The 27,552-nt window shown below is 45.0% G+C and overlaps 1 protein-coding gene across 7 annotated transcripts in view; it reads right to left on the bottom strand.

Annotated features, from left to right (window-relative positions):
• CC2D1B (coiled-coil and C2 domain containing 1B) overlaps window positions 1-27,552 on the bottom strand; it is a 68,368-nt gene that overhangs the window by 24,553 nt on the left and 16,263 nt on the right. For 6 of the 7 annotated variants that reach the window (XR_004646878.1, XM_034779660.1, XM_034779659.1 and 3 more), the window contains exons 6-16: window positions 27,133-27,267; window positions 20,628-20,919; window positions 19,866-19,990; window positions 19,640-19,715; window positions 16,168-16,278; window positions 9,710-9,840; window positions 8,020-8,092; window positions 4,801-4,922; window positions 3,778-3,982; window positions 971-1,143; window positions 249-374 (exon numbers count right to left, since the gene is read on the bottom strand). Coding sequence is in view for 6 of the 7 variants with exons in the window: in XM_034779660.1 (XP_034635551.1) it covers window positions 249-374; window positions 971-1,143; window positions 3,778-3,982; window positions 4,801-4,922; window positions 8,020-8,092; window positions 9,710-9,840; window positions 16,168-16,278; window positions 19,640-19,715; window positions 19,866-19,990; window positions 20,628-20,919; window positions 27,133-27,267 (1,569 nt within the window). In the remaining variant the exon portion in view is untranslated. The remainder of the gene's footprint in view (window positions 1-248; window positions 375-970; window positions 1,144-3,777; window positions 3,983-4,800; window positions 4,923-8,019; window positions 8,093-9,709; window positions 9,841-16,167; window positions 16,279-19,639; window positions 19,716-19,865; window positions 19,991-20,627; window positions 20,920-27,132; window positions 27,268-27,552) is intronic. The other variant, XM_034779664.1, reaches the window with a different exon arrangement.

Raw genomic sequence — 27,552 nt, 5'->3', positions numbered from 1 at the left:
GGAAGGACCTCTGAAAACCAGGCCATTGATTTAGGTGCCTAACTATAAACACCATATTTGAAAATGCTGGTCAAAGGGCTTATATAAAATCAACATTTTTAAATAGGAGCTGAAAATCCTACCTAAACAATGATGGGATCATGATCACAGCAGCAGCAAAAGCCAAAGAAACACTATAAATCATACAAAGCATTTCTTCCATCGCTGGATTCTTAAATAATGATGCACTGAAAGGAAAAGGTAGTTACCTCATGCTGGTCCTTTAGCAGTTTTATGAGCTGAGTGTACACCTCTTCTGCCTTCTGAGAGAGTTTGACATCCTCATGGTGTATGAAGATAAAGTCACTCTCATCATCTGTAGGGGGTGATGGTAGCTGCACAATACCACACAACATGGCACATCAGAGCTCCTTGCAGGAACACGGAAGCAGAACAAAAGCAGCAAGGGGGGATGGGAAAAGTGTGAGGAGATCAGGGAAGGTGGGTGCGGACAGTGACAAAGGGATATGGCATCTCTCACTCTAGGTCACTGGTTCCAATCCATCTGTTAGTTGCCACCAAGTGATGACTGCCCATGCAATACGAGCTGGTGGTCTCAGCTCAGCTGTTAAGATTACAGTTATTTGTCTCAAAGTAGCATCTTTGAGGCCAGGGGGCAAATGGGTCATGAAGCCTAAACTCCCCACTCCCCCCCAGAGGTGGTTCCTTCAGGTCAGGATCAGGCACTTTTGGGCTATAGGGGAGGAGGAGGAAGAACAGCACTATGACTGGAGCTTGCACTGCCATTGCCTGTTCTGTAGCTATGTGGAAAACATCCGTTTCTAGAGCTGTCAATCTGGCACCTTTCACTAGCACTGAATGCACATGAGAAACATTAAGTTTTAAAGCATTCTTAGATTTATGCAAGCAACAGGAGATTTGAGATGCCCAAGGAGCAAAGCAGAACATTTTCTTTATAGCCTCTACTAACCTTGGAAATATCAACAGATTTGCCGCTTTTTGCCAGCTCAATCTTTGGGTCTAAGTTCTTTGCTGTCCTGAGATACAGCTTGGCTTGTTCAAGGTCATTCTGCTGCTTTGCTTTGATCGCAGCCTTCAAGTATTGCTTCTTCCTGTTCTCCAGAAATTCTAGCTGTTCACTTGCTGAAAAGGAACAGCTATATAAAACACTTATCTGACATAACCATGTCAATGCACCACGTTCATTCTGTTTGATTTATACTGTGGAAAGAGTCAAAGCCCAGGTACCAGCTGAAAACACTTGCCTGTGTGGTTGATATGCAATAGTCACACCATGGTTAGTTCCACTTGTATACTAGTACAAAAGTAATACTAATTTCCATTTTTTCCATCACGGAATCCTAAAGCAATTTACAAACCAACAAACCTTTTATTTAAAGCACTACAATAAACCTGTGAGGTAGGTACAAATTATTGTCCCCATTTTACAGAAGGGGAAAACAGAGGTTAAATGACCCGTGCAAGGCTACTGAAGAGCTGTGAAAGTCAGCTGCAGACCTGGATTTAAAACTTGAGCTGACTTCCCAGTTCCATGTTCTATCTTCTAAAAACACCTCATAGTTGAATGATGCATTTCTGTATATGTGCACGCAATATATTGTATACTTTCTTTATACACATACTTTTCTTCTCTCTCAACTTACCAGAGAAAGCAAACACATTGACCTCAATGACAAAAGAGCAATTACTTCATTGGAAGGCACATTGAGACCACAACCATCATAGCTCATCCCTCTTCCTGCCTTTTTATATCCCACTGTTACTACTTCTTGGGTCACCACCATCCCTGAACAGCTGGTACAGTTTTAAGACTCAGGAAGGATTAATTTACATCATCCGTGCACCATATCCTACTTTCTCTACACTTTTCTTGGCATAGAGGGTGTAGTGTAGTGGGTCGACTACCTCTGTTTCCCTAGAGTCTTATATTGTGTCCACCTATTGCAGTATCCAAATGCAATTACACAAGCTATGCACTTGCAGAAGGTAGTTTTCTCACCATACAAATACACAGAGCAGGCGGATAGCACTCTTAATACCAGAAAGAATATACTGACTGACATATAGTCCCATCTTCACAGTGGAGCTGGCAGCATCACTGTTGTGTGCAATTTGCCCAGTCATCCAAATCCAAACCAATCAGACAATGTTGCTTGCTCTGGTTTTAACTTAGCCAAAGCAGCCAGAATACAGTGTGCTCAGTGCGGTTTAGAGAAGGAAAAGGTATTTTCATGCAGGCTCTGCAGAGAGTGGACTAAGCAAAACCTTGGTATCCCTCTGCACCCCCATCTTTCATAGTGGGTGCCTTTGCATTGCAGGCCTTAAATGAAGCTGCCTTTTCCAAATGCATCATCCTTCAAGAGGAGAAGAGACATACCAGCTCAGGGATGCTCCAGCTTTGCTCCACTGAAGGTCACTTTGGTATGGGAGCCTAAAGCCAGCTTATATACACAGCAAGATGAGCATGGCATGCTGTCACATCATCTCTGACATATGTGAAGTATGGGCAGCTGAGGTTGGCACTGTATGACTCTGGGGGCCACACCTGGCTTGTGCAGGGCACATGTTGGTTACCCTAATCTAGCTTTACCAAAGCAAGATATTGGCACCTCCTGCAGGGTGGATCTGTCCCGGCTCCTGGTACTCTTTTTTACTGTAGAACAATTAAAGCACTGAGGAGAGACTTGTGGGTAAGCACTACGTAACAACCATCAGCTGGGCTGCAAAGAGCAGGTATTATCTTAATATTTTAATGAAAGGGAGAGGAGCCTCAATTTCATAACTGACTAATTACATCTGAGGAACTCCATTTATACACTGAAATGATCATTAACGTCGCAGCTATAGCAGCAAAAATGAGGAAGCCAAATCTAATGCAGACTCACAGATTTTAAGGCTTGAGAGACCATACACACGGATAATCTAGCCTGACCTCCTGCATAACACACACCACAGAATTTCACTCAGAAGAGAGGATGGTGTGAGCTGGTTGCTATAGCATTCAGGAACACAGCCTCACTCCCAAGAAGTTCTCCATTACACAAATGGCCAGTGGGCTCTGTGAAAGGTGTGCTTTGCTTTGAAGAATTTTCCAAACGTAGAATGAGAAAAGAGGACTAGGCGTATGGTTAAGGCTCAGCATTGGCAATCAAGAAGCCTGGATCCCATTCCCAGTAAGCCACAAGCTTACTGTGCAGCTTTCGGCATGTCAAACTTACTCACTTTGCCTCTGTTTTCACAGCAGTAAAACGAATATTGTACAGGCAGGCATTTACTGACCTGACAGGAAGGTAATAAGGATTAATTCATTACCGTTTGTGAGTCAGTTTGAGATCCTCAGATGGAAAGAAAGAGAGAAATACTATGCATTAGCCACTGTGAGACACACGATACTGCACTCAATCAGCCAGCTGTCTGGACTAGCAAGCTCAACAAACTTGTGTGAATTCATTTTGAGTTCCGTAGTCAGCAGAGATGCCTCAGTTAAGCATGATGAATCAATAAGTTTATTGCATCAGAATTCATGAACCCATCACCTTTCTAGTCATCCACTTTGCCTCCTGGAAACAAAACTGCATAACTGATTAGGATCTGCTCCCCCAAAATGGAGTGGTGCTCCTCCTGAAGTGAGCCAGAGCCACACATTCATGTCTACAGGCAGTATTTTTTCCTAAAACTTTAAGAAAACATTAAGAATGTTTGGTCCAAATGGACCGGCATGTGGATTGCTGGGAGTGATCATCTCTTCATCCTTACCGGCTAAAGGGAGATGGTCGTTCGATACAGCTTTGTCTGGTGCTGTTACAGGAGTGGATGGTGATGTAACTTTTTTCACACTCTCAGAAGAGTGCTCTTCCTGGGCTACAGCAGATGGCACCATAATTGGCTTAACAACTTGTGTTGGCTTCTCAGGCAGCTGAGCAGGCCTCTTGGCAACTGGGGCCTGTGTGGGAGGTTCGCTCTAGCATGGCAAAAGGAACTAAATGTTAAATTCATAAAAACTAATACAAGGCTCAGGCAACTCAAAACATTTATGGCACAGTCCACTACATCAGACTTCTGCTGTTACACTGAGAGTAGCAAAAGACCCCAGACAGACACTAACTCAGTCTAAAAGTGATGTCATGCCAGGTTTGGCTGCTTGCTTGGACAAGAAACAGATTAAACATGGTGCTTATTCGGAAGAGAGGCAAAGAAAGGCAAGAACAGAAAATTGTCAAGATATTTTTCACCATTTAAAATTACACTCCACTTGAAAATATGAAACATCGGTCAGTAACAATCTGAGTGGAAAGAAACAACCCAAAATCTTATGGTCGGTGTAGATTGCTAGACAACATGTAAACCCCATATAAAATTCTGATCCACCAGGAGGCAACTTTTGAGTGCCAAAGGGCTGTACAGGTGGAATAGCCACCACACAGGCAGTTGTTTTGAAGACAAAACCCACATATAAATGGATACAGGGAAACAGATACAAAGAAAAAAGGCAAGCCAAATTATGGCCCTATAAATCCCTTTAAAACAATTCAAGGTCTTTCATGTAGGATGAACTCTTTGCAATTCTCACCTCATCAAAAGATAACCCCTCCTTTACACTCCCAGCTGATTCTTACAGTCTCCCCAGGAGACAGGAATGCTGTACTCTTCTGGCTTCCAGAAGAAAGGTATTTTATTGCAATACCTCACCCAGCTGGAAATCCAATAGCTTCTTCTCCACCCACAAGAAGATACGTTTTTTTTTTTTTTAAATTATACATATTGGTAAGTAATTCAAACCTCCACCTCTTCATCTTCATCTTCTTTCTCCTCCATGTTAGCCAGGTGGTTGGCGCTTTCCAGCACGGCAGCTATTGTACTGTCGCCATCTGTGGGTGTCACACCAGGAATGGGGGGGAATCCTGAGACGGAAGGAGATATGGTTCAAAACAACCAAATAAAACAAACCTTGAATTCTGTACCTTTTGCCCTTTCCAGGGATACAAGTCTTTCTCTCGGTCATCATCCCTTCAGGATCAGTGCTTGGAAAAGCACCACGGTTCTGAAAGTATTCATCATCATCCAACAGCAACCCCTTGGAAAGTCTTTCCCACATAATTTTAGAAGTCAATGCCTCATGAATCACAAAAGGCAGAGACAAACACTATGCACTATTTGAAAACTGATATTCTCGCTTTCCCAGTGGTATTACACATTCCTAACAATGATATTTCACTATTATTGGACTGTTAGACATGCACTGATTTCTCAGTCTAGCTGCTTTTTTGACACAGGATTAGGCCTGAGCAGCCAATCCTGATCTGTGTAATCTTCAACCCCTGTTACGCCTTGTTTCCCAAATAACTATTACTGTGTGTGCTCTACTGGAACGTCAGAGCAATGCCACATCCCACTGCAGCTCAGCAGTTTCAGCAAGAGCAGCACCACAGTAGTAAAGAAACATTAAACCCATTAGAATTCTTTTGACCATTTTCTGTCCTTTTGAAGGGGAGTGAACGGCTTTGATAATGGGAGACAGTCTTTAATTTCTAAGGCCTTGTCTACATTGCCACTTACAGCGCTGAAACTTTCTTCACTCATGGGTGTAACGCCCCCCCTCCCCCAAGCGATGAAGTTTCAGCGCTGTAAAGCAGCAGTGTAGATAGCACTGGTAGCTATTTCTCTCGTGAAGGTGGTTTTATTACAGCACTGGGGGAGCTCTCTCCCAGCGCTGAAGCTGCGACTACACGGCAGCACTTGAACGTCAGCAGTGTAGATATACCCTAAGTCACCAGTTCAAATCCAGCCTGGGTCAGCAGTGACCAGAGTTACCACTATAAGATAACTATTGGATGGCATTCACATTGCTAAAATCATGCTCGTTAGTAGTCTCAGCACCCAGGCCAAGGACTGGCTGAGACCAAACCGCTCTCTCACCGCAGAGACGGTTACTCCAGGGGAGAGGGCAGGTTTGAGGTATATTGCAGAGCAGTCTGTGCAGCACCTGATCCACGACTAAACAGAGGATTTCTGTCTCTAAAGCAGTCATGTCTGGCACCTTTCAAAGTTCAGATGCAGTGAAATGCACACAAATATCCTCCACACCTAACACAACATAGCTGGTTTCAGTGGGTGTTCATGTAAGTCACATATGCCCTTAAAAGCCTGGTTTGGAAAATATTTACATAGCCAAGATGTGTGAAGAAGTTTAGGAACCCACTGGTTTATGCATATAGCAGTTTTCTCTTAAAGGCATTGACATTTCACAGGAAACAGGCCATGTTTTACAAGTTGTGGTGGTTTGTGTTTTTTTAAAACACATTAAACCATCACAGCCACCTAAAAAACTTGGCACAGGGATTAAAATAGGTTGCTGTGCCAAGTACATCCCCTGGAAAGAGAGAGCTGGGCATGGTGATCAAAGGAGTGATATCATGGTGTTCAGATACAGTGACGAACATGGCAGGATATGGAACTGCCAGGATAGAGGATATTGAATAGCTGAAGTTAGAGATAGAGAATTCCTATCAGGCCATCTTATCCATCCCCTTATGAATGCAGGATCATTCCTTACAGTATAGAGAACAGAAAAAAGGAAGTGTGGCTAGTCCTGGGTTCTATGCCTGGCCCTGCCACTGACTTTTAACGTGACCATGCTGGGTCACTTTGCCTCTGTGTGTCTTAATTTCCCCAACTGACCTTGGGGAATAACAACACTGACTTCTTCATAGGTAGGGCCCTAACAAATTGATGACCATGAAAAACGCATCACGGACGATGAAATCGTGTCTCCCACCATGAAATCTGGTCTTTTGTGTGCTTTTACCCTATACTATACAGATTTCATGGGGGAGGCCAGCGTTTCTCAAATTGGGGGTCCTGACCCAAAAGAGAGCTGAAGGGGGGGAATCACAAGGTTATTTTAGGGGGGTCACGGTATTGCCACCCTTACTTCTGCACTGCCTTCAGAGCTGGGCGGCTGCAGAACTGCAGCTGTTGGCCAGGTGCCCAGCTCTGAAGGCAGTGCCCCGCCAGCAGCAGAACTGAAGTAATACCATATGTGGCAATACCATACGATGTCACCTTCACTTCTGCGCTGCTGCCTTCAAAGCTGGATGGCCAGATAGTGGCGGCTGCTGACTGAGGGCCCAGCTCAGCAGGCAGCAGCGCAGAAGTAAGGGTGGCAATACCATACCAGGCCATCCTTACTTCTGTGCTGCTGCTGGCAGCTGCTCTGCCTTCAGACCTGTGCTCCTGGCCAGCAGCCACTGCTTTCCTGCTGCCCAGCTCTGAAGGCAGCACCGCCACAGACAGCAAGCGCAGAAGTAAGGGTAGCAGTACTGCAACACCCCCTCCAATAACCTCACGAACCCCCCACAACTCTTTCGGGTCAGGACCCCGACAATTACAACACTGAAATTTCAGGTTTAAATAGCTGAAATCATGAAATTTACTATTTTTAAAATCCTATGACCGTGAAATTGACCAAAATGGACAGTGAATTTGGTAGGGCCCTACTCACAAGGGTGTTGCAAGGTATATTTAACAGGTGTAAATAGACTTATGCCTACTGTAGACCTGGAAATACCTGCTAGAACATCTCCAGGGATTTCACAACTCCCTACAAATAAACTAAAGAGCAAATATTCCCAGTGCTTCCCCTCCCCCAAACTGGGCTAGCGGATGGGGCAGGGAGTAACCACTCATGCGCTTGCCTATTGTTAAATCATGCTCTCTAACTTGTCTGAGTAGGGCCAGCTGGAGCACTGTTCAAATGTTCACACTTCCTTACAAACAAGGTCACTAGCCAAGAATATGCAACCATGTGAAAAAGTTAACAAGCGTAATAAGCAGTTCTGCAGTGTATTCTTCAATGCTGTCATAGAGCCAAGCCAGTCTTCTCACTGTGAAACAGGAGGAGGAGCTCAATGGCCTTCTGAAGCAATACTGCCAGAAGTCCTCTGGGTCCTAACAAATAAGGGAAATGTTGGTGATAGGGTATTTCATATATACACTTACCAGGGGGAACTGGTAATTCAGCAAAATTCACTTTTCTCCCTGCTTTATGGGTTCTTATGGCATCTTGGTATTGCTGTAATCAGAGATGTGGTTAGGCATAGGCTGGACTTGGCTATTGTTAAGTTAGCAGTCATTTCATGCTCAAACTAGGAGAAACATTGATGTAGAATGTAAGGTACTTTGCTACAAAGTCACGTGCTGCTTTCCAAGTCCTTTGTGCACTGCAGGTTTTCTATACAGACATGAATCTTTGCCGCACTTGTTGCTAGGACCGGCATGGGCCTTGAAGGGCTGCAGAAGCCGCAAATGCAGACAGTGAACAAAATAAGTGTCTCTCTCATCTTTCTTCTTAGTGGCCTCTCCACTCCCTAGGCCAGTGGTCCCCAAACTATGGGGCGCACCTTGAACATTCAGGGGGGTGCACAGGGAGCCCAGGTCAGTCCCCATGTGGGGGGGCAGGGAACAAGTGCCACCCAGCTCTGCCCCTGACGCCACCCCCCAAGCTGCGGCCCTGTCCCCCAGCCGTGGCCCCGGTCCACCCTCATTCAGAATGGCCCTCTCTGTCTCCTGGCCAGCTCCATTTCCTAGCCCCAGCTCCTCCCCCATCCCCAGTTCTGCCTCTAGGTCAGCTCCGCCTCTAGCCTCAGCTCCTCCCCCCTATCCCCAGTTCTGCCTTCAGCCCACGCTCCTCTGCTGAGGAAGGCTTGACTATGCAGTAATGGAACAGGGGGTGCAGAGAGATTCCATTACTGGTCAGGCAGGCATGACAGTAACTGCCCTAGGCAATGAGCCTTTCCCTCACACTACACCAATAAACAAAGCACAGAACAAAAGACATTTCTCTGCAGAAGCGTGTCCACAAAAAGCCTCAGAACTCCAAGGACTGGATAATTAGAGACAATTTTTCAGCTCCCCCCCCCCCTTTTTTTTATGAGCCTCCAATTCTGCACTAATGATGTACCCACAACAGAGGTCCCTTAGATGTCTATGTCCCTGTGCTCAAGCCCACAGAAATGGGAGAAAAGTGTCTGAATACCCAACCCTTAACATCCCTCAATTTCAACAGGTTCACACATTAACTGCTTGTGTTCCATTGAGCCTAATACAAATTGCTTGATATACATTAGACACCATCCCATGAAAACCACTTAGGGGACTGGCGCTCCCACCTTCATAGGAGCCCCACTGCCTTCTGCAGTGGCACACGAGAAACAGCATCAAAAAGGTTACACTGGATTTAAAGTCTATTATGCAGACAGAAGGGATGGCTGAGGAGTCTAAACATCATGTTTTAAAGATCCACTCCTCAGACGCTCAGCCTCCAGTCAGTTATGTCAGCACTACATTCTATAGGCAATTTACAAGGCAGGATGGGAACTTAAAGACCAAGGTTCTACATGGAGGAGTAAAACGCCATATCCACGTAGGGGTTTGCACAAGTGTCTTTGGACAAAAGGTCTCCATCCTCCCCACTGTTCTGCCTTGAAGAAGCACTGAATTTCAATGGGGTTATATGTGAACAGTTTATAAAGCATTTCATTGATACAGAGATGAGTGCAGGAAGGGGAAGCAGCTTAACTATTTTAGCTCATTCCAACTGGCAGGACAATATATACAAATGAATTCAAATACTTTAATGCTTTGCTGGCCAGCTCCAGAAGCCAAGCTACTTGCTGTGCTTCCCTGTTACCTTGGCTATCCTCTCATGCATCCTGCCTTTCCGATCATCCCCACTTGCTTTGGCCTGCGCTGCTGCGGATCTGTATTTCTCCAACCTCTGCTGCAAAGCTTCCAGCACAGTTTTCGGCTGCTGAGCAGACACTAAAATAATATAGACAACGAAATGCCACATGATTGAGACTTCAGAACACGTGCCAGCTGCCTCCATTCCCTGCCTTCCCCAACCTCCTGCAGAGCCATTGACACAGAACTGAAATCCTGTCAAGGGCTAGTTTTATTACATAAAAGCACCACAGAGCCTTATTACTGATTAAGTGTTAATAAACCATTTTTTTCATAAAGAAGAAGTTATTCACCTTGTGCAGTAACGATAGCTCTTCGAGATGTCTCCCCCTATGGGTGCTTTATTGTAGGTGTAATTGCATCCCTGTGCTGCTGATTGGAGAATTTCGGTAGCAGTGTCCATTAGGTCTGCAAATGACTCTCTCTCCTCGTGCCCTGCAACAAGGCTAGCCAACGCATGTGGGCTAAGCCTCTTCATTTCCTTCTCTACTACAGAGTCATTGATAAGTACTCTGAAGTAGAGGAGAGGAGGATGGGTTGTGGAGCACCCACAGGGGAACACATCTCAAAGAACCATCATCACTGCACAAGCTGAGTAACAACTTCTTCTTCTTCTTCAAGTAGTGTTCCTATAAGTGCTCCACTGTAGGCGACTCCTATGCCGTACCCATATGGAGGCCTGGGACTTCAGAGTCGGGTCAGTTACAGATGACAGTACTGTGGAGCCGAGGAGGCAGAGTCCCCAGTGATCGCATAATGTTCTGCGAAGGTATGAACTGATGCCCATGTCACTGCTCTACAGATTTCTGATATAGGGTCATTCTTGAAGAAGGCAACAGATGAGGAGATGACCTTATGGAGTGTGTACAAACAGTATCTGGAGGGGTCATATTGCTAACTTGTCTGATATAGTTCGAGACCCACTTGGAAAGCCTTTGGGCTGATATTGCCAAGCTCTTGGACCTTTCCACGAAAAATCTGGGGGACTTCCTGAAGGCCTTCATTCTGTCCGGTTGGAAGGCTAGGGCCCTTCTGACATCTCAGGTATGTAATATCATCTCGCTGTTGTCTCAGTGAGGCTTAAGATAGAAGGTTGGAAGATGAATCAATTGGTTCATATGGAATGGGGAGGTTACCTCAGGGATGAATTTTTGATGTGGTCTGAGTGTAACCTTGTTCCAAAAGAATACGGTATAGGGGGGTGTGCCATCAGAACTGTTATTTCTCCTATTCTCCTGGCCAAAGTAATCCCAATCAGGAAGGCCATTTTCATTGAGAGGTAAGTAAGTGAACAAGTGACCATGGGTTTGAAAGGAATGCCTGGTCAGTCCTTTCAGTACTAGGTTTAAGTCCCATATGGGAGTGGGAAGCCGAGTTTGTGGAAAGAGGTTTACTATACCCTTGAGGAACCTTTTGGTGGTTGCGTATGACAGAACTGAGTAGCCCTCTACTGGATGATGAAAGGCTGTTAAAGCCACTAAGTGAACTCTAAGAGAGCTTATACACAGCCCCCGTTTTTTCATGGCCAGTGCATAATCTAAGATGTGTGGAAAGGGTGTGGATGTCGGGGAGACGTTTGTCGGGACGTACACCAAATCCAAAAGCTGGACCATTTTTGCAGTTAAGAACGCTGTGTTGAGGATTTTCTGCTGTGTAATAATACCTCTTGCACTTCCATCGAAGAGGTGCTCTCTAGGCATTTGAACTAAGAAGGAGCCATGCCTTGAGGTGGAGAATCACCAGGTTGGGATGTAGGGTACGTTCTTTATTCTAGAAGAGGAGGTGCAGAGTGAGTGGGAGCGAGATTGGAGGGCATGTTGCAAGCTCTGACAGGTAAGGGTACCAGGTCTGTCTCGACCACACAGGAGCGATTAGAATGACGTGCTCCCTTTCTTTTTATTTTCAGTAGGACCTTCGATAGCAGGAGAAAGAGAGGGAAGATATACAGGAAGTCCCTGTTTCAAGGGAGGAGGAAAGTATTGCCTAGGGAGTATTGTCTTATCCCTGCTCTGGAAGGGGTTGCGTGAACATTTCTTGCTCAGGTAAGTGGTGAACAAATCTGTGGTCAGTGTCCCCCAATGCCTGAATAGCTCGTGAAGTACTAATGAGTCTAGTTCCCACTCGTGGTCATGTAGGAATCTGTGACAGACTGTCTGCCATCGAGTTCTGTGTACCCGGGAGGTAGGCTGTTGACAGTGTGACGTTGTGGGAGATACACCAGTTCCACAGTCTCATCGTTTCCTCACAGAGGGAGGGAGACCCAACTCCCCTTGTCGATTTATGTAGAACACACAGGCAACATTGTCTATTAATACTTTCATGTGTGACCCTTTGATCAGCAGGAGGAAGTAGACACAGGCATTCCTGACCCCCCTTAGCTTGAGGAGGTTGATGGAGAGAGAGATCTCAGCGGGTGACCATTTTCCTTGTGTCGTAAGGTCATTTAGATGTGTGCCCCACCCTATGAGCAATGCATCGGTGTTGAGAAGCAATGACGGAGTTTTTCGGCAAAGGGGGTCCCTTTGCAAATGTTGGCTGGGTCTTTCCACCGGTCTAGGGAGATTCTGACCCTGGTGGGTAGTGACAGGGGTTTATCTAGTCTGTCTCTGTTTGGTCCGTAAACCAAGCTGAACCACATCTGAAGTCACTGCATGTGAAGTTTGGTGTGAGGTATTACTACTGTGCCCGCTGACATATGCCCTAAGATTTGTAGGAAGTCTGGCTAATATCTGTGGGCTGTTTTGAATGGTCTTTGTGAGTGTAGTCAGAGAGAGAGACCTGTGCTGAGGTAGGAGGGCTCTGGCCCATAGTGTGTCGAGGTTGGCCCCTATAAACTCCAGGCGCTGCACTGGAGTGAGGGTTGATTTCTGAGCAATGATCTGCAGGCCCAGCTCTGTAAACAAGCGAACTGTGGCTTCGGTGACTTGGTGAGCCTCTTGGAGAGGCCAAGCTCTGAGGAGGCAATCGTCTAGGTAAGGGTAGACCATGATCCCTGGTGCATAACTGGGCAGCCACTACTGAGAGAACCTTGGAAAATACTCTCAGGGCTGATGATAACCCAAAGGGGAGCACCCTGTACTGGCAGTGGTCTTGGCCCAGAGTGAATCTGAGAAATCGTCTGAGAGTCGGGTAGGATTGAGATGTGAAAATATGCATCGTGAAGATTGAGGGCCGAAAACCAGTCTCCCCATTCTAAAGCTGGAATGATTGTTGCTAAAGTGACAATCTTGAATTTCTGAACTGTGACAAACTTGCTGATAGCTCTAAGGTCTAATATGGGTCTCCAGCCCCCCTTTCTCTTGGGTATTACGAAATACTGAGAGTAGAACTCTGTCTCATAGATGTTGAGGTACCGGTTGTATGGCTCCCAAATGGAGGAGAGGGTCTACCTCTTATTGTAGTAAACTCTCGTGAGAAGGGTCCCTGAAGAGGGACGGGGCAAGGTATTGTGGAGGAGGCAAAGAGGTAAAATGGAGAGTACCTATAGCGATCTCTAGAAACCATCAGTCTGATGTTACGTACTCCCAGGTGCTGCAGAAAGCTGCCAGACGGTAGCCAAATGGGTGGGTAGTGATGGTTTGTTGTAAGAGTTGCAGAGAGTGGTCTGCCGGCATCTTGACCAACGTATCAAAATTGGTGTTTGGACATGAATGGCTGGGATGAGGAAGATTGCTGACCAGATGGTTTATGTCTTGAGAATTTAATTTTCTTCCTCTGCAACTTGTAGTATCATTGAGCTGGGTACTGGCAGGTGAAGAGTTTATGTTGGGGCTGCAGACTAAATTTCTTCTTTTGTCCCAATGTGCAGATGACCAGCGAATGGAGAGTGGCCAAAGAATCCCTCAGAGTATGAAGGGAGGCATTGGTTTTCTTCGCGAAGAGCTTGCTGCCCGGAAGATCTTTGAAGGTTGACTGCACCTTCTTTGTGAAACCCGACAAATAGAGCCAAGAGGCACACCGCATCACCACCGCCATGGAGATGGATCTGGCTACAGTATCAGCAGCATCGAGGGCAGACTGTATTGTTGTTTTTGCTTCTATCTGCCCCTCTTGAATGATGGCTTTAAATTGGTTGTGATACGACTCGGGCAGCTGCTCAGTAAAATTGTTCAGTTTTGAGTAGTTTGTGGAATCGTATATTGCCATGAGGGCTTGATAACTGGTAAATCGAAACTGAAGTGTGACTGAGAAGTACACCTTCCTTCCAAAGTGGTCCAGATGCTTCCAGTCCCTATCGTAGGGACTGGACCTCGTGTGATATTGACAGCCATGAGAATTAAAGCATTCACCATGATGGAGTACGGTAGAGGGTGGAAGAAGAGGAACTCTACTTCTCTCACCGGGACTAGTAGGACTTTTTGTCTGCTCTCTTGCAAGTCGGTGTGACTGATGCTGGGGTCTGCCACATGGTTCTTGCAGGGTGGAGAAGAGCCTCATTGATGGGGGGAAACTTTTGAGGAGGAAGATCAGTGGAGGATGTCCCGGAGCTTGTAGTGTGTGTCCTTGACTTCCTCCAGCAGTATCTGGAGAGAGTCAGCCACTCTCTTTGTGAGATCCTGGAATAGGCGAAAATGATCCAGCAAGGATTGTGAGGAAGGCATGACAGTCTTGTCTGGGGAGAAGGATGAGGATAGTTTTTGGGGTCACTGCCTCCTCAGCATCACCCTCACACTCCTCCAGGACTTCTTCTGGGGGCTCCAGGGCCCTGAACACTGTGGCTGAGGAAGCGTGACTTGGGGCCTCACGGGTGGGACTAGAAACCTGAGAGGCATGGGGGCAGTATGCAGCCCAGCGGTTCCAGTAGGGCCACTGGGGTGGAGGGTGGCATGGAGTCCAGTGATGGTGCCAATGGATGGCCGTTCCAGGATGATGATGATGGGGTCTTCTGAGGATATGCTTGGGGGCCCCGCTGGTATTGGGCACCCTAGGGGGCTTGGGAGGTGTACTAAGATATTCCCTCCTCCGGTTCCCTATCTGAATCTGCTCTAGAAAGCAGGAGTGCATGGCAAGGCAGCAGGGAAGACTCCCATGCCAGACGGAGGCTCTGTGTGGAGGTCCCAGTACTGAAGAGAGGAGACTTGACTCTAGCACATCATTACACGGAGGTCTCTTGAGTGCTGGAATTGTGGTGGTGCCAACCGGCTCGATGCCACTAGCAGTGCCAGGGGGGATGGAGATATTGTCCACACCGGCTGTTCAAGTACTGGATGAAGCATTGTACCGATGGGGCATCACCATACCAGTGGTGCCTTGGAGTGTTTGCTCCTGTCCTTCTTCTTAGGTACCATTGACTTGGTGCTCGTGCCCATTGGGTCTGTGGGTGCATCAATGTTACCTGCCACAATAGTCTTTCTTGAGCTGTAGATACTGGGCTTGGCCTATTTCAGTGCTGACGGTACTGAGGATACCAAGCGTGCTGGGGATCATTTGCAGCTAGCTCGTGGCTCACTGTGAGAATTTCCCGCTCTCTTTTTTGACTTATAAGCGCAGTTGGCAGCTGATTTCTTCACCCCATAGCCCTTGGATCTGCCTGGAGACTCTAGGCGCAGGTCCAGAGAAAGTCTGAGCGCCACCTCCATGAATATAATCTTCTGCCTCAGCTCTCTGTGCTTGCGAGACCAAGGTCTAAGATACTGGCAGAGAGCACAATTTTGAGGGACATGTCCTTCCCTGAGCCAACGAATGTACCGTGAGTGCGTGTCTGCGACGGTGATAGCCTCATTGCACGAGAGGCACTTCTTGAAACCTGGAGAACCAGACATACCCCAGTGGGGGAAGAGCCCCCAGTGAGAAGGGTGGGAATGAAAAAAAAAGTAAAATATCTAAATATATATGTATTAGAAGATAAGGTAAAAAAAAAAAAAAAGACACTAGACTGACTACTACTAAAAATAAAGCTCTAGGCTACAAAGAAAAGGATGAGATAATAGTCACTAATGGACAGCTAACAGCTCTGTCTCTAGCCAGGGCGGTTGAGAAGCAACTGAGGGGGGTTAGCCCACGTGCACTGGCTACCCTCATGGCAGGGCGTGAGGAGAGAGAGCACATGTGTGGGCCTAATGGATACTGCTACCGAAATGCTCCAATCAGCAGCTTAGGGACACAAGTTAGGGCGACCAGACAGCAAGTGTGAAAAATCAGGACAGAGGGTGGGGGGGTAATAGGAGCCTATATAAGAAAAAGCCCCAAATATCAGGACTGTTCCTATAAAATCGGGACATCTGGTCACCCTAACGCAAGTACGCCTACAGTAGGACACCCATTGGGACACTATTCGAATTAGAAAGACAGTTTATTAGGTACTTCCATTAACCATTCCAGTATTCATGTATAACTTGGATCAGCATCCAAATATCATATAAGAATATGACTCAATACAGAGAAGTCCTGCTTTACAAATCCTACCTGAGGCTTCATGGCCCTGAGGTTTGAACATTGTGAGGGGCTGGGAATTTTCAACGGGAACAGATGCCATCCGGTTTGATGGAGCCGGTCTCTTTTCCAGGCTTTCAAGATCTGTGAGGGAAGAGGCAATTTTCAAGTACAGTAACTCCTCACTTAAAGTCGTCGCGGTTAATGTTGTTTCTTTGTTACGTTGCTGATCAATTAGGGAACATGCTCATTTAAAGTTGTGCAATGCTCCCTACTAACGTCGTTTGGCAGCCACCTGCTTTGTCCATTGCTTGCAGGACGAGCGGCCTGTTGCAGCTAGCTGGAGGGGGCTTGGAACCAGGGTGGACTGGCAGCCCCCCTATTAGCTCCCCCATCAGTCCCTGCTCTCCTAAGTTCCCTGTGCAGCAGCTGCCCAGCAGGCTAGCAATTGCAGCTGTCCCTCCCCACACTGCCATGTGCTGCTCCTGCCCTCTGCCTTGGAGCTGCTCCCCGAGACTCCTGCTTGCTGTGGGGGGGGGGGGAAGGGAGGAAGAAGGGGGATGTCAGGGTGTGCCCTCCCCCGCTCCTGCACCCCGCTTACCCCATCTTCCATAGAGCAGGGGGGACACACGACAGGGTTCAGGAGGGAAGGAGCTTGCTGGCAGCAGCTGAGGTCTCAGCAAGCTGATCTAATTAACAAGGCAGTGTACTTAAAGGGGAAATGCGCATCTCTCTCTCACACACGCGTGTGTCTCTGTCTGCAATGCTGTCTCCCCTCCCTCCATTCCTGCTGCCTTGTAGAGTGTGAGAGTTAACCCTTGAGGGCTCAGCCAATTGCTAGTTCATCATTTAGCAGTAAGGCATTCCCTGGGAAATATCCTACCCTCTGACTCCTCCACCTCAACCAAGCTTCACAATCATCATCACCACTGTGTACCAATATTAAATTGTTTGTTTAAAACTTATTGTGTGTGTGTGGTCTTTTGTCTGGTTGAAAAAAAAGTCCCTGGAACCTAACCCCCTCATTTACTTTAATTCGTATGGGGAAATTGGATTCACTTAACATCGTTTTGCTTACAGTCGCATTTTTCAGGAACATAACTACAATGTTAAGTGAGGAGTTACTATATACATTAGGTAGGAATTTTTGGCATATAGGAGAGAACGTGTGAACAATCTTGGTAATTTGCTAACAATTTGAGGACTTAATCCCAGAGAAGGATAGAGGAAAACCCCCCACCTGTTAAGATATTCCAGCTCTGGCAGTGCTCAATGTAGTAAGATGAGGCCCTGAAACAAACTCTTGTGTCAGAGGCCCAGTCTGAGGCCTGAAGCCTGAACCAAAGTACTTCCAGGCATTGCGAAGCAAAAGCTGGTCTGTGAGCCAGAGGCAGGCCCCACTCACAGAAGTTGGAGAGAAGAGGGTTGCTAGAAGCAGGTGCATCCACACAAGTGCTAATAAGAGGAACTTGTGCCAAGATGACATCAGAACACTCCACAGAGATAACAAGGAACAGGCAGGTGCATCTTAAAGACAGGATCAAAAGGACAGCATGATGGATAGATCTGTTTGAAACAACATGATCAAAGGAGGAGACAGCACCCTAATGAGCCAAGGGGCTGAACTTCAATACGTCAGTAGGGATGAGTAATCTGTCCTGTAACTGTATAAAAGTAGGTCCTGGAGTGCGCATCTTTGTCTGGCCTAGGGGGCAGTGGAAAGTCCCGCCACTGACTCAGCCGGTCCATTGCCAGGGGGCACAAATTCGTAGTATGTCTTGTAGAGTCTATGGGAAACTATTACTGTGCTTCGTTTGACAATAAACCTGGCTCGGGTTCCTTCGTATAGTCTGTGGTCTTTGGGGGTTCTCTCAGGGTCTGCTGTGTCAGCTATCTGCGCAGAGCTGGGGCAGCACACAGAGGGAACATGCACGCAGCCGACTGTTATCATCGAACAAGAGCAGAGCACCACACCGGTAGCTACTGACAACACTCAACACTGGATGCTTTAAAAGGTAATCTCCCCCATCACCCCGCCAAATGTTGCATTTACTTATATGATATTATACTATGGGGGAAAATGTTCCTCTGACCCCAGCCAGTGATCATTTTATGTCCTAAGGATTTATACCCCTTATAACATTTTTATCCTAGCTAGTGTAACTACACTTTTTCATAATTAAAGCTATGTCCAATTATGTTTCTGAATCTTACTAAGCAGCCTCAACAACATCCCACAGCAGTGAATTCTAAAGGCCAAGTGTTGGGGGAGTATAGTTTTTATACAGTTTAAGTCTGCTGCAGGACTGGAATATTTTAACACCAATGTTTGTTCCAGGATCAGAAATTTCTACTAGTCCTAAAAGCATGGATCATGGTCCATCCAAATGTCTGTAACTGTCAGGTCATGTGACAGATTTTAAAAATGACACCATTCTGATTAGCATCGTGTTCTCATTTCTCCTTCCACTAACCATTTTAGCTGCTGCTATCTCACAATCTACAAGAATTAGAAAATTACACCTATCAACTGGAACCTATAATTCTCAGAAGCGTGCAGATAGTTTATATATCAATCACTAGTTTTAGCTGTTTTCTAGACATCAGCCACTAAAATCAGGTCAGAAATCGTGTGGGGGGGGGGAGAGGAGGAGGAGGGAGGTAAAAATGAAGATGAAATCAGAATGTAGAAGTTTTGAAAGGAGAGGCACTCTTACAACCTGTCACTTAAATCGATGTTTCTATTACTCTAGTTTGTGGAGCAGTTTCTGTCACAATGGAAAAACGTGTGTTATAAGGATTGATGTTTTCTGCTACGTGTAGGCTAGTCAAAAACATTCAGATTTCTACAGGCTTTTTTCTTTCTTTCTTTTTTTTTTTTTTTTTAATAAAGTTGCTCAAAAGCCTCTCTGCATCCCTATGGTGCTTTGCATCTTTATTTGACGTGAATACAACTTATGACACCAGAACTGAAGACATCCAACAGGAGAGAACCAAACCACAAAGTGAACTGGACAGATTTAAGGGAAGAAAAGGGATGAAGAAGGTTGGAGGTAACAAGGAGAGATTCAGTTCTAAGAAATGTAAATTCCTATTTCCCAGTGTAGGGTGTGTGAGTGAAAGACATACAAAATGGAGGAGGCATAATCAAGCAGCTACACCTACTGCACTACAGCAAGTTCAGCACCATCTTGACTCCTCCATCTTATCCCAGTAATGCTATTTCCTATAGCCATGAACTGGAGATGATGTAGGGAATGTGTGGAATCAGGACTTGGAGGGAAGATGTCCACAAGAGAATCTTTGGTCCACAATGTGGAGTCCAAAAACCACTGCCTTAAACCATTGGGAAGCTGGGATTCTCAGCACCCATTTCTAACCCAGATGGTTCAAGAGAGAGACTTTAAAATGGGTGCTGGCTCTTCAGTTCACTATGCCCATTTGTTACTAGATAACAGGAGAGGCTTAAAAGAAGTCTTCATCTAACAAATTCTTCTGCTCTTACCTTGTGGAGCTGGGGGCATATCCTGGAGATCTACTGGCTGTCCACTGTCCAGTGCTTCTAAGACCATTGTAAATTTCTAAAACAAACAGAAAAACAAAGCCAAAGGAGACTTATTCTTGTGTGTTCAGAAACCATCTGTGATCATGTGGAGCAGCCATGTGAGCACAGGGAGCATTTGCCAGGATTGAGACTCCTAACACAGAAGCTTGGTTTGTGAATAGCATACCTTGCCAGTCTTCATATATTCTTTTGCCTTCTCTAGATCTCCTTGCTGTTTGGCTTTCAGAGCTGCTAATTTATACTCTTTCTGTCTTGTAACCAGTAGTGTTCGTGTGCTCGTGCTAAGGGAATCTACATAAGAATGAAATCAAGACTTATACAAGCACCTCATATCTGCATCCTTTGACATTCTCATACATCCAAAGATCCATTATTTCCTTATTGCTTTGACTCACACATCCACATTATGTACAGTGGCTTCTTTATCCAGGGGCATCCCCAGAAGTCCTGCCAACCATGGCAATTCCAGCAACAATGACAAACCACCACTGTGCAATTCCACAGTGCCTTTCATTAAGATCACAAAGTTCTTTACAAACAGTGAATTTTGCCTCACAGCTCCTCTGCCAGGCAGGGAAGTATTACCATAATTTATTGACTGAGGAACTGAGGCAGAGAGACCATAATAAGAGACATGTACAGACACCGCAGCAGAGGAAGGAACCTTTAGGAAGTCTTCATCCTGTGACTATAGCACATCTTAAGATGAAATCTGGGAGTCAGGACTCCCAAATTCTATTCCTGACTGCAACTGACTCAATTAAGTGACCCTGAGCAAGCCATGAACTCTCTGCCTCAGTATCCTATTTGTAAAGCACTTTGATACGCTCACGTAAAAGGTGCTACAGAAGTGCAATGTATTATTGAATCATAACCTGGCTGGGAAGATGTGTGCTCCGAGGAAGGCTGGCATGTTGAAATTACCTACCATCTTGTAATGTAGTACCCATTTCTAGGACAGAAGTAGCAGCAGCATGACATTGTAAAGAGGATGACCCCGGAGACAACTTCATATCATTGACAGGCTGTAGCTCATGGTCTGCAGAGGATTCCACTTTCTCCTTGGGTATTACTTTGGTTGGATCACCTAAACTCTCTGGCACAGCTCCTGTGGTTTGAGGCATATTAGCAGAGCTTCTCCCTGATGCTACAGGGGGTGGCATTTCTTCCTCATTGATCTTTTTGCCCTTCTTCATTGCAGCCAACATGGTTTCCAGTGTCTAGCAAAAATTAAGGAGTGAAGTCAACAGGTACTGGCATTTCCATCACATACACAACTTGTGTACAATCACCACAACTCAGCAAACTCATATCCTTATTTACAACAGCAACCACCACGTCATTCTTTTTGGAGAGCTACTAGATATCTTTGCCCATTAGCATTTCCCTCTCCTATTTTCTTGGTCACATGGGAGTCCTAGCCCTGGTGAAAGATGCCTGATTGACACAGCAGCACACAGTAACAATTTTTCTCTATCGAGCAAGTAATACAAGCTTCCTCCAGTCTATCCTGTCAATGTATTACAACATACATGGTGGTAGAGGATCCTACCTCCAGTAGTGAGAAGACACGTCAGTCTCTATGGCCCAATCAATCTTTTGTGACTCAGACTTCCAAAATGTGAGCCATTCAGTGCCAACTGTGGAACTAGTTTTTGTAGCAAGTCTAGGTATATTTTAAACACAGCCTTCAGTGTGGTATCTTAGTGCAAGTGCAGATCTCTGTCCAGCAGATCTGGAATGAAATCACCAAATTCATTTCACATGGCCCAGGCAGCCATCAGATGGTAACAGCCAGAACTGGATTTGAACCAGCTTTTGAGAGGTGAAAGGCCCCTGGCTCCTATTTCCAAACTCATGAGCTACATAGTTCCCTTGCTAAGTAACAAAGCTCAATTTCAGCTCAGTTCTTTATCCCAACACCAAACATTATCCCCATTATAGGGGCTACTTAACATCTAGGTTAGGCAACAAAGCCAAAAAAGTAACATGGACTTCACAGCAGAACATGCATTTACCTTCTACAAGTCATCTCACTGGCTAAAATGGTAACAAGACATGAAAAAACCCAAACAATGACAAGGCTGGAATTTGTACTTTCAGAAAACCAGTCATCACGCTGTTTAATAAGCAATGTTTTTATAACTATTAGGGGCCGGCTCTGTGGGAGATCTGGGTTCAAATCATATCCAGACAGAGTCTCACCTACCACTGCTGCTGCAGACCCAGAAAAGACTTGAGTGCTGAGAGATCAACATATGTAGTATGAAGAGGCAGGATTAGGAGAGAAATGCCAGCATAGAATCATAGAAATGTAAGGCTGGAAGGGACCTTGAGAAGTCATTGAGTCCGGTCCCTGTGCTGGTGCAGGACCAAGTAAACCCAGACCATAACTGACAGGTGTTTGTCTAACCTTTCTTAAACAACCTCTAGTGAAGGGGATTTCACAACCTCCCTTGAAAGCCCATTCCAGTGCTTCACTATCCTACAGTTCGAAAGTTTTTCCTAATATCTAACCTAAATCTCCCTTAAGTCCATTACTTCTTGTCCTACATTCAGTGAACATGGAGAACAACTGATCATAGTCCTCTTCATAACAGCCCTTAACACATCTGAAGACTCATCAGGTCTCCCCTCAGTCTTCTTTTCTCAAGACTAAACATGCCCAGTTTTTTTAACCTTTCCTCATAGGCCAGATTTTCTAAACTTTTTATCATTTTTGTAGCTTTCCTCTGGACTCTCTCCAATTTGTCTACATCCTTCCTAAAGTGTTGCATCCAAAAATGAACATAGAACAAAGGCCTCACCAGTGTTAATATACCCCCAAAACATTAGCGCTTTTTTTTTTTGACAACTGCACCACATTGCTGACTGATATTCAATTTGTGACCCAGTATAATTTTCTTTTCAGCAATACTACCATGTAGCCAGTTATTCCCCATTTTGTAGTTTTACATTTGATTTTTTCCTTCCTAATTAAAGTACTTTACACTTATCTTTATTGAATTTCATCTTCCTGATTTCAATCCATTCTCCAATTTGTCAAGATAGTTTTGAATTCTAATCCTGTCCTCCAAAGCACATGCAGCTGCTCCCAGCTTGATGTCATTTTCAAATTTTATAAGCACACTCTCCACTCCATTACCAAGTCATTAATGAAAGTACTGAATAGTACCAGATCTAGACTGACCCGAGAACCCCACTAGATACACCCTGCCAGTTCAACAGCGAACCATAGATAACTACTCTTTGAGTACAGTCTTTCAACCAGTTGTGCACACACCTTATAGTAATTTCATCTAGACTGCATTGCTTGAGTTTAATTATGAGGAAATCATGTGGAACTGTGTCAAAACAGCCTAATTAAAATCAACATGTATTAAGTCTACTGTTTCCCTCCTATCCACTAGCCCAGTAACCCTGTCAAAGAAGGAAATTAGGTTGGTTTGGCATGATTTGTTCTTGACAAATCCAAGCAGGCTATAAGCCTGTTATCATTCAGGTGCTTACAACATGATTGTTTAATAATTTGTTCCAGTATCTTTCCAGGTGCTGAAGTCTGGCAAACTGGTCTTTAATTCTCTTGGTCCTCTTTGTTCCCCTGTTTAAAAAAAGATAGGTACTGTGTTTGTCCTTTTCCAGTCCTTTGGGACATCACCCATCCTCCATGAGTTCTCAAAGTGCTAATGGTTCTAAGATTGCTTCAGGTAGCTCCTTAAGTACCCTAGGATGAATATCATCAGACTTGCAGACCTGAATATCTCTAACTTATCTAAATATTCTTTAGCCTGTTCCTTCCCAGTTTTGGCTTGCATTCCTTCTCTCTCGTTATTATTGTGTTGAGTACCTGGTCACCATTAATCTTTTTAGTGAAGACTGAAGCAAAATAGGCATTAAACACCTCAACCTTCTTGATGCCACCAGTTATGAACACTCCTTCCCCACCAAGCAGAGAACCTACATTTTCCTTTGTCTTTCTCTTGCTCCTAATATCATTTATAGAATGTCACCTTATTGCCTTGTATGACACTGTATGGAATATGAGTGACCATTTGTAATATTACTGATACGAATATTATAAATAGGGCCCTACCAAATTCTCAGTCCATTTTGGTCAATTTCAGTCAGAGGATTTTAAAAATTATAAATTTCATGATTTCAGCTATTTAAATCTGAAATTTCACAGTGCTGTAATTGTAGGGGTCCTGATCTAAAAAGGAGTTTTGGGGGGGGGGGGAGGGGAGACAAGATTACTGTAAGGGGGGGGTTGCGGTACTGCTACCCTTACTTCAGCACTGCTTCTGGCACCAGCGCTGCCTTCAGAACTGGGCAGCTGGAGAGTGCCGGCTGCTGGACGGGAGCCCAGCGCTGAAGGCAGAGCCACCACCAGCAGCAGCACAGAAGTAAGGATGGCAGGGTATGGTATTGCTATGCTTGCTTCTGTGTTGCCGCCTGCTGATTTGGGCTCTCAGCAGCTGCCACTTTCCGGCCACCCAGTTCTGAAGGCAGCGCAGAAGTAAGGGTGACAATACCATGACCCCCCTAAAATAACCTTGCAACCTCCCTGCAACTCCCTTTTGGGTCAGGGCCCCCAGTTTGAGAAATGCTGGTCTCCCCCATAAAATCTGTATAGTATAGGATAAAAGCACACAAAAGGCAAGATTTCACGGGGAGAGACCAGATTTCATAGTCCATGGCGTGTTTTTCATGGCCGTGAACTTGGTAGGGCCCTAATTATAAAATTGCTATAAATCTTACAAAATATGCCATGTATCAGTGCAAAAGTTATGATTTGCTAAAGATGATAATCATGTTTATATGTATGTATCATCTTTGTACTATGAATTATAAATATGTGAGCTATATCTGTATCTCAAGCTTTGTGCTGTGTTTCTGGGTGACATCCCCAGACAGACTGGCACCAGTACTATCTACCCTGCTTGATGGCCTATCAAAGGCCATCAGCTATACAATGAACCCATTGAGAGAAGGCAGGGGTTACACCTATGAGTTACCAGGACATATAGGGACATGCCTATGGACAGGGGGTTCCAAGGCTTTTCCATGCCATGTGCTGAGCTTGTGTTTGGGACAAAGGATGTACAAGCCACATGGCAAAGGACATAAAAGGCAGCTGCATCATCTCCATTTTGTCTTTAATCCTGCTTCCCACCTCTGGAGTAACTTAATTACAAACTGAAGCTTTGAACAAAGGACTGAATGACCCATCCAAGCTTTGGATATATTCCAGAGGGACTTTACATGCCAGCAAACTCACTCATGCTGCTAAGAACCTGATATATGGATTGTGAAGTTGTATGTATCTGACAGTTTGACAATTTAACGACTCTCTTCTTGTTCTTCTCTTTTCTAATAAACCTTTAGTTTTAGATACTAAAGGATTGGCTGACAGCATGATATTTTGGGTAAGATGCAAACTAATATTGATCTGGTGATGTGGCTGCCCTTTGGGAATCAAAAGAACATTTTTGTATAGTGAGAAGAGTTTTAAATAACTTCTCACTTTACAGGATCTATGTGCTAACTGGTAGCCAGAGAACTGGAATGCAGTAAACGGGGCTGTGTGATTTCTTTTTCAGCTTCTTGATAACCAGTGTGGGGAATCAGGTGCACAGGTTGGTGAGTCTAATTTCAGTGTTAATCACCAATTTTGGGAGAATCTGCTCTCCATTTGCAGCCTGCCCTGACCTTGGCATTTTCAGTGTGGGCTACCCCAGGCACCTACGGGTCACACCTTGTATTTGTCTTGCTAGGTGTAACTCATTTTGTGCCTTAATCTTTCTGATTTTGTCCCTATACGCTTGTGCTATTCTTGCGTACACGACGCTCAGAAGCCAGTCTTCCGGACAATCAAGGAACAGCTTTGGACTGTGAAGGGAGCTCTACTCTATTCTTAACTGTGACACTGGGATCTCACAGGCTGGTGGCAGGGTGCGTGGAAACTTCCCACATTGGAAAAACAATAACAAAATATGAAGCCTCAATAAGACAGTAAGTTTCTAGATTGGATAAAGCAGGCTTTTGGGTTTTTCCCTTAGGGAATATCTGCATGTACATTTCCTCCATGGCTAGTATGAATTGGACAGGACATAGAGCTCTTCCAGTTTGCACATTTCCTCTTCCAGGTCTGGCTCTCTCTTGATCCCTTATGTACACCAAGACATTTAGCAGTTAAGAAGATGTAAGATTCTTCCCTCACTGGGATCTCTAAAGCTTTGGAACAAAACACCGAGCTAGTTGGAGTATGAGACATGGTGGAGCAGAAGGCAAAGAAACAGGGAACTCACAACAGACTCCTCTTGCACAGCAAGAATCACCTGCCACCGCAGACTCAAACAGCAAATGCCGCTGTTTGGCTGAGAAGTGGCAAACCAGATTAAACTGTTCCTACTGCAATCTACAATAGCCATATCAGGGGGACAGACTGTTCCCATTTTCATTATTAAGTGCAGCTGAGGCACTCAGAGGGATTCCTTCCCTCAATGCAAACAAGCAATTTAGCAAAGCGAGTGGAAGGTTGGTACCTGAGAAAGGATGTTTTAACAAATAAACAGCTACGTGTGCTAGGGAAGTTACAATAATTTATTCAAAGGGGACACATTGTCACTTTAATAAACATAGGCCAAATTCAGATCTAGTGCAAGTGGATGTGACCCTCATAGAAGTCAGAGGGCCAAATTCAGCAGTGACAAGTTGGTCAGAAAATGGCATGTAAGTTACCTTCAGTCTGCACATCTATTGAATGCCAAATCTGGGCAAGTTACTGGGACACCACTTTACCATGTACACACATTGGGTGTGAATTAGTCCAAACATATATCTTGCATGACCTGTTTATTTCACTATTGAATTTATCCCCCATTTTTCAAACAAAAATTAATTACCCTGTGGTACTAGCACCACATCAGAACAACTGGAAGGATTTTTAGAATCAGGTTTAATGTCTAGTATTAATAGTATTGAATTACTGTTTGCAGTCATCTTGGAATACGAAGATATACTAGTCAGTTTCCTTGTTTATAGTGAGGCTCGGTTCCTGACTCTCATATGCTCTAGCAAAATATTACAATGCGAGATTACAAACTCTGCAGGGGATTGTTTAAATATTTTCCCCTTAGATTTCAAATAAAGAGAAGTGAATGGAAACATTTCCACTGACCCTAGAAAATCATGTTTATAAAAGACCTACATTTTAAGCCTAATCTATTTGACAAGATTGCTTCAAATTAGAACTCAACAATGAACACATGGCACAGTCTCCTTAGTCTCTCCTGCACACAACGCTTACAGTCAGAAAACCCAGAAAGCACCAAGTAATATTCCTGGATCAATTCTATCCTACATTTAACAAGGACTTTCCTCTTCCACTGAAAGCCGCCCTCCCCCCCCTTCATGTAATGAATCCAACATACCTTGAGGCCTCTTTCGTACCGTCGCACTTTGCCACTCTCGTCTGCCTCCTTTGCATTAGAGATTGCTGCCTTATAGTTAGCTATTCTGTCCTCTATCGTCCGCTGCAATTCACTGGAAACAGCAGGAGATGTGATCTCAAAAAAAAAAAAAAAAGGGGGGGGGGTGAGGAGGGGGAGTAAGGCACATTATTTACTTTCCCAAATTACACATGCTTCACCTTACCACTGAAAAGTAAGCATATCCCTTCTGTACAAAATAACACATGCACACAGACTGGGCTCAGGAATCAAGACAGCAGAAAATGGAAAATTTATCTGAAACAGAAGGGCACTTGTACTGCACCAATGTTTCCTGGATACATCTCTGGGCTTCCTATCAAAGGAGCAATAGAGAGAATTGGGTGGAGTAGTTTAGGAAAC

This window comes from Trachemys scripta, chromosome 8, assembly GCF_013100865.1.
Source record: "Trachemys scripta elegans isolate TJP31775 chromosome 8, CAS_Tse_1.0, whole genome shotgun sequence".
In the NCBI taxonomy this organism is placed as follows: domain Eukaryota; kingdom Metazoa; phylum Chordata; order Testudines; family Emydidae; genus Trachemys; species Trachemys scripta.
Note: the sequence above shows the minus strand (reverse complement) of the source record. Positions and strands in the feature narration are given on the sequence as shown.